The sequence below is a fragment of the Larimichthys crocea genome, chromosome XIII (genome assembly GCF_000972845.2).
Source record: "Larimichthys crocea isolate SSNF chromosome XIII, L_crocea_2.0, whole genome shotgun sequence".
NCBI classification, from domain to species: Eukaryota; Metazoa; Chordata; class Actinopteri; family Sciaenidae; genus Larimichthys; species Larimichthys crocea.
In genome coordinates this window covers 42473347-42480436 of record NC_040023.1, presented here as the reverse complement: position 1 = coordinate 42480436, position 7090 = coordinate 42473347, and the positions used below count along the sequence as shown (strand labels likewise).

At 44.8% G+C, this 7090-nt stretch overlaps 1 protein-coding gene across 1 annotated transcript; it reads right to left on the bottom strand.

Moving 5' to 3' along the window:
* Positions 1 to 416: 416 nt before the first annotated feature.
* On the bottom strand, positions 417 to 7020 carry ncdn (neurochondrin). Its single transcript, XM_010734082.3, has 8 exons — positions 6878 to 7020; positions 6458 to 6675; positions 5174 to 6230; positions 4425 to 4594; positions 3489 to 3727; positions 3181 to 3396; positions 1600 to 1742; positions 417 to 1121 (listed from the first exon to the last, which is right to left on the bottom strand). The coding sequence occupies exons 2-8, from the start codon at positions 6659 to 6661 to the stop codon at positions 703 to 705; spliced, it is 2448 nt and encodes an 815-aa protein (XP_010732384.2). The 5' UTR covers positions 6662 to 6675; positions 6878 to 7020; the 3' UTR covers positions 417 to 702.
* Positions 7021 to 7090: the final 70 nt, after the last annotated feature.

Here is a 7090-nt window from a genome sequence, read left to right as displayed (position 1 = left end):
GAGGTGTGAATGTCACGACTTCAGTTTAGCTCTTGATAGTCTCAGTGCGCCACCTTCTGGTTGTTAATAGCAAACAGGATTTTTGGATTCAAATCAGGAAAAATGAAGCCTGACTTGGAACATTTCAACAGCTGCATTATATTTATTCTGTGTTTTTATTAAACTGAATACAGTTATTTGTATTTATTTTGGTTTTATTAAACTGCGTGTAGAACAGTTGTCTTCAGGTCAGAGTAGTAGACTTAACCTAGGGAAGTTTGTCCTTATTATAGAGTACGGTCTAGACCTGCTCTGCATGAAAAGTGTTGTGAGATAACTTTGTTATGATTTGGTGCAATATAAACTTTGAGACTTGAGCATGATTCCCACAGTGAGCTTTGGGTTGTAGAGCAAAAAGGAAGCCACACAGACTCTGATTGGTTTTCTAACAAAATAGCTCTTTATTAAAGACATTAACATTTCACAATAACCATGACTGAGACTGAGAGTGTCTTTTCAGAGCACAGCTGTCTGAACATTAGATTGGATTATACTGAAAATGTGTTTGTGCTTCATCATTTTCTACTTTCCTTTGCACAGCAGCATTATCTGAGGTGTTAGCTCTTCTTACAAAGTGTGGACAACAGGTAACATTATTCATGTCAGAGTGATGAACACACACTTTAGGCTTCAGTCCTTTATTTCTGCACGCTTAGTTTGATTTCACTTCACTTCCACTGATTTCTTCAGGTTCCTCATGCAGCTTAAAGCTCCTTCATGATTTTTCATCATGTCTCCAATCTCCAGCTTACAGAGCTGGCATTGGTCTGCCATGGCACACAGAGCCTCCTCTAGCGCCCCCTGTGTGTGCTGGTCAGGTAGTACACTACACTGCCCCAGCATGGTGAGAGTGTGTTTAAGCCAACCTTCCTCTCGGACCAGGGTGGTGATCCAGGGCTGAGCACGGACGCAGCCTCCCAGACCCTGCAGGCCCAACCTCCACAGCTCCGAGGCCTCGTCCCAACTCTCCTCCCAGCTGAGGCTCACTTTAACCGGTCCGGGGCTGGAGCTGGAGTCCAGGGCGCTGTGGAGGAAGCGGAGAGCTGTGGAGAAGAAGCGCCTCTGGTTGGCTTCAACTGAGCCTGGAAAAAAAAAAAATCATAAGCGTTGCTGCTATTCTTATTCTTATCATCATCATCATCATCATCATCATCATCACTACTATATTTTTGTGGGCAAGTTTTTCCTCACTTGAACCGAGGGTCTAAGGACAGAGGGTGTCACTCCCTGTACAGATTGTAAAGCCCTCTGAGGCAAATGTACTTTGTGACTTTGGGCTAAACAAATACAATCTGATTTGGTTTGAATTGATTTGATGAAACTGTCCTATATTTCTGAACCAGGGTTACCAATAATGGACATTTCATGCCTGTATTTAAATTTAACATGACATGATTTTCTGGCTATGACAAGGGAGCACTGGAACTTCAGTGTGTGGAATCGAATTCAGATGGACACAGTGTATTTGTATCTAATTAATCACTGGACAAACATTGGTGTTGACAAGACGAACAAACCTGGAAAAACTGTGCGATGAACAAAAACAAAAGACATTTTCACCTGAAGGGGCTGATTTGAGTCTGCCCATCATTAGTCCCAATGTGCAGTAATTTGCTGCCAGGACCAGCAGATGGGGTTTGTGCACCAGAACAGGAAGGGCTTCACCCAGAAGGACCTCCAGCTTTCTGAAACATGGGTCCTTCCTAGACAACAAAACAGAAAAAAGGTCATGAACGGTGATCTCTCAGTATTTATGGATAGAAATAAAACACTTCTGCTGAGTATTTCACTGTGTTCACTGCTCAGAGTGAAGATGGAAGGTGTGGGAGTAGACCAACACCTGGCTGCATGGACAACAGACTACCTCACCAACAGACCACAGTTTGTGAGGCTCCAGCACTGTGTGTCTGACATGGTGCTCTGCAAGACAGGTGCCCCTCAGGGTACGGTGCTCTCCCCCTTCCTTTTCACCCTTTACACCTCTGACTTTACCCACACCACCACCCACTGCCACACCCAGAAGTTCTCTGATGACACAGCTGTCGTTGGATGTGTTTCTGAGGGGAACGATCTGGAATACAGGACAGTCATCAGAGACTTTGTCAGCTGGAGTGAGCTAAACCAGCTTCAGCTCAACACCAGCAAGACGAAGGAGATGATCGTCGACTTCAGGAGGAAAACATCCCACTTCACACCGGTGAACATCCAGGGATCGGACATAGAGGTGGTGGAGAGCTACAGATTCCTGGGTGTTCACCTCAACAATAAACTGGACTGGACTGATAACACCCACGCACTTTACAAGAAGGGTCGTCTCCACCTGCTGAGGAGACTGAGGTCCTTTAGAGTGTGCAGGGCTCTCCTCAGGACTTTTTATGACTGTATGCTGTGGTCTGCTGGAGAGGGGGCAGCACGGACAGGGACAGAAGCAGACTCAACAGACTTATTAGACGAGCGAGCTCTGTCCTGGACTGTCCTCTGGACTCCATAGAGGAAGTGGGTGAGAGGAGAATGTTAGCTAATCTGACATCGATCATGGACAACACCTCTCACCCCCTACATGACACTGTGGGGTCCCTGAGCAGCTCCTTCAGCAGCAGACTGATACACCTACGGTGTAAGGCTACACAGGTCCTTCATCCCAACTGCTGTCAGACTCTACAACACCTGCACCACCTGAATCATGTTGTAATCTCTGTTTTTCAATTACCACCACTACTCTCCATAGCTTTATATTATATTTATTTCATTTTTATCTGTGTTTATATCTCCATCCGACTACTTACTATGTGCAGTATTACTTATATCTTGCCACTTTACGTTTGTAATATTATTATTTCATGACACTACCTTTGAAATATTATTTATATCTGCCACTTATCTTTGCCTTATTATTATTTATATCATACCACTTTTCACCTTTAGTATTCATCCTTGCACATCTGTTGTTTGTTACTGTTTTTCTTATTTACTGTATAGGCTGAAGGATACTTTGGTCTGTTGTTGTTTAGCCTTTTCTATTTTTATTTTTATCCTCTATTGTACTTCTGTAGTGGATATTACACCCTTGCTGCTGAAACTAATTTCCCCATTGTGGGATAAATAAAGTATAATCTAATCTAATGGAAGTTAATCAGCTACCTGACTCTCTCGGGCTCTGTGACAGTGAAATTAAGGAGGGCTGAGCAAGCGGTCTCCATGCTAGGATCTCTGATCAATGCTATCCCACTTTTTCCCTTGAGAGAAGACCAGGACTGAGACAGAAAGTCCACCAGCAGGGCCGGGGTGTCCAGGGTGAGCAGGACTTTTCTGGGACCTTCTTCTGCTGACAGGTGGCACAGAGCTGGGAGGAGATACCTGAAGAGAGGGAGGAGGATGTGAGGGAAGGACTGTGAGATGACTGCAGAATCTAAAAAAAAAAAAAAAAAAATATCTGTTGTCATCTTTACCTCAGAGCTTCTTTGCCTGTCCACGCCCCTCTCTCCTCACTGACAGACATATCAGCCATCCACTCAGAGAGGCCCTGCTCTGGGCTCTCACCCTGCAGGTGGCTCCGGGAGTAGCTGATCAAAAAGGGCAACAGTCCAGTCACTTCTTCTTTCAGACAGGAAGTCTCCTCAGCCAGCCATGAGCACAGCGAGCGGAATGTGGCAAAGATAAAAGGGTCACCATAGCGACTTGGATCCACCTACGAGAACAGGAAGAGACAAGTAAGAGTTATAAAACAGCACAATGACAAGATTTTATAGAGAGAAAGATTTATACTCTCTCTTTGACTGGAATAATACGAAGGTTGAGAAAAGGTTTTACACATGCTATCCTTTCAAAAGCATCAGAGACTAAATATTCCATTTCAACATTTTTCCCCTGACACCAAGATTTATTTTTTCTTTACTGTTGCTACATTCTCAGATAGTAAAACAGAATTAATTCAATTAGTAAAACAACATGTGGTAGGACCAATCATAACTGGAACTATTAGTAAACAGAAATCACACGTGTTTGTGAGTAGAGCTGTAAATAACATTCATTATCAGTTCATCTGCTCATTATTTTTGTCTTTATGATCTGTAGAACATCAGAAAAAAATCATATTCATTCAAATGTTTTCCTAATCAACTGTCCAAAATATTCAAAGTTTCAGTTTACTCTTGAATAAGACAAACAAAGAGTAAAGTTGGAATTTTGACTTAAACACTTTTTTAAAAGTTTCTGATTTTCTGTAAATAAACGACTTTATACTTTTACCTCCAAACATTTTATCCCATACTTGATGTGCATTTTCCCGCACATCTCCCAGAAAAGTGATTACATGATTAACCAATCAGAAGCAGCAACAAGTAGCTTGTTGGGTAGAAACAGAAGCTCAAACTTCGCCCTCTCACCTGCTGCAGATGATACATTAAAGCGGAGAAGGCCTCCTCCAACACCCCGAGGACCTGCCTGCTCTGCTGCAGACTGAGGGAAGTGATGGAGCTCTGAGGAGGTGCACTGGTCTGAGACACTCCCTGACAGCAGGCCTGCTCTATGGCAGCCTCCATGATTCGGTAACAGCCTGGGAATAAAAACAAACAAACAAAAAAAAAAACATGTTTAAATCAAATCTTATCTCCATAATTTCACCACATGACTCGACTCAGAACTGACAATGACAAACATAAGCACGACCAATGAAAGCTGTATTTAACAAAGAAAAAGAAACAGATTTACAATAACCTGAGAATAAGTTCAAGCTCTACAGCGACACACTAATGACACAGCTGGATGTTGAGCTGATTAAGAGCTCTTTACACTGAAATAACTGATTTCACATTTAGTCATTCAGACAATTGTGTAGAAACATCAAAAGAATAGACTTTTTTATGGGTAGTCAAAACTTTGATGGAGGTTTAAACTAAGTGGTGGTCCGTATCTCAGATGTCTGCTATAGATAGTTTTCATTACCAAGCAATAGTTTTGCTGTATTCATGGAGAATCAACACCCAGGACCTCAAAGTTTTTTAAGAAAATCAGGTTCCTCATGAAACCAAACAAAAAACTGTTCTAGTGAATTCAGCTTCACATGTAGGTGAATGTTCCGGATGGGCAGATGTTAAAATTAGAATCAATACACCCTTTTAAATAAGTACATTACCTGTGAGAGTGTGCTGCAGCTCTGGACTAAGTTCATTACCAGGCGGTTCTTCCAACCCCATTCTGACCTCCACACAGGCCCGGTTCACAAGTAAGCAGCAGAACTTAGGAGGTCCCACCAGCTCCCATCCATACAAATCCAATAGACAAGCGCTGAGGACCAGGATAGGCCCGATCTGTCTCGGCGTCAACTTAGCCTGCAACATGGGTCTCAATACCCCCCATACACAGGCCACGGCTCCCTTCAGCTCCTCACTCTCAATTGACACACCAACAGCGGGGAGAAACTGCACCAACTGAGCACACATATCCAGCCTAGTCTGATCTTTGGCTTGGCAGAAATCCTTGGAGAGCCTGACCAGCAAAGTGCAGAGCTCTGCAGGGTGTTTACTCCACACTTTGTCCTTGGTTTTACCTGACAGGAGGCAACCAAGCAAGGCAAGCCCCTTCTTGCGGCTGAAAGTCTGGTTTTGTTCCACTGCTTTACACAGAGCAGGTATGGCACCCCTGCTCAGCAGCTGGTCCGGACCTCTGGGTAAAGCACACACAGCTGTGAGAATCTGGTAGCAGTCAGCAGCCATGGCCTCGTCGAGCTTGGAGGAAGGTGAGGTTTCTTTGCCGGCTTCACTGCTGTCATCACCCTTTTGCCCGCTGGTTTTGACCTCTCCTGTGGATTTTGTCACACTGGCAGAATTACTGTCTGTGTTTACACCTTCAGTTGATTGGGTTTTACAATCCAGACTCTGTCCCATCTCTCCCTCTTGCTTCTGTTCCTGTGCTGCCTCTCTCTGTTGGATCGCAGGACCATTTGCTATAATGCCCAGCAGGAGTGGGATGGTGGTGAGGAGCTGGGGATGGGAGGCCATGTCTGGGTCGGTACTCAGGGCAGCCAACAGAGCTGTGCCTAGAGACAGAAGTTCGTGTGGGGGTAAACCCGAGTTGTCGTGCCCTCTGACTGCTGTCACCAAAAGTCGAGCTGGAAGGTTCAGGCCAACGGCCTCGAAGATGCGCCTCAAGGTGGGTTTGTCTAGCTGGCTTGCCGGGCACAAGCGAGTTATCTGAAGACAGGGAGAGAGAAGAAAAGAAAACAGCAACCCTTCAATACACACTCAGCAAGCAGTGTGTGAGTTACACACAGATACAGTGAAACGTGATATCTAAGAACCTCTGCCATAGATCAGGACACCGTGTCATGTGATGCTGTTATGATTATGATTACTACATAGGTTATGGATTTGTTTTACAGTTGGTGCACTGACAATATCGTACAGTAAGACACACTTACCAGCAGAAGAGCAGCCAAAGTGTGACTGTCGTTTTTAGCATGTCTGAGTGCATGAAGGCATTTCTCCAAAACCTCCGTCTGGGCATCAGTCAGAGCACCTCCTGCCTCCCTGTCTGAGCCTCCTCCACCTTCTCCTCCTCCCTGCTCCTCTTTCCCAGGAGGTGTGCTGCTCACTGCAGCTGTAGTGTCGGCAGCGTCAGCCATCGTGCCCTGTGTGACTGCGTGAGCACAGAGGAATAAAAAGAAGCAGACTGAGAGAAGAATTCAAATCCAAACGGCAACACGTCATCAGCTCCACGTGGAACAACACGAGCAGCTGATGTCATGCTTTTCAGTTGGTTTGCTGAGTCATCATAAGCAAAGGTCGGCATGAAGTGGACATTTAAAATGTGCATCATAAACCTTCAGAAAATAACTTACTGTGTTGACAGCCCCCTCACGCGCCACAGCAGCTCGTGAGCACTCTCCGGAAGTGAATTGTCAAAATAACGCCACAAGAAACCAATGAAAAGGGTCCAACAATGACAGAGAGCCAATCACAGGAGGGATACTTGGGAGGCGGAGACGCCATTTTGGTCCGTAGTGTAACGTCAGAGAAGTGAAGCGCGCGCGTTATTTCTCAGGTCATGGAAG

Excerpts from the sequence above, each read along its gene's own strand:
- ncdn (XM_010734082.3), bottom strand. The coding sequence starts at position 6,661 with ATGGCTGACGCTGCCGACACTACAGCTGCAGTGAGCAGCACACCTCCT. Across the intron at positions 3,397-3,488 it reads ACAGGCAAAGAAGCTCTGAG|GTATCTCCTCCCAGCTCTGT; the intron begins GTAAAGATGACA and ends CCCTCTCTTCAG. Across the intron at positions 1,743-3,180 it reads ACAGAGCCCGAGAGAGTCAG|GAAGGACCCATGTTTCAGAA; the intron begins GTAGCTGATTAA and ends TTTGTTGTCTAG.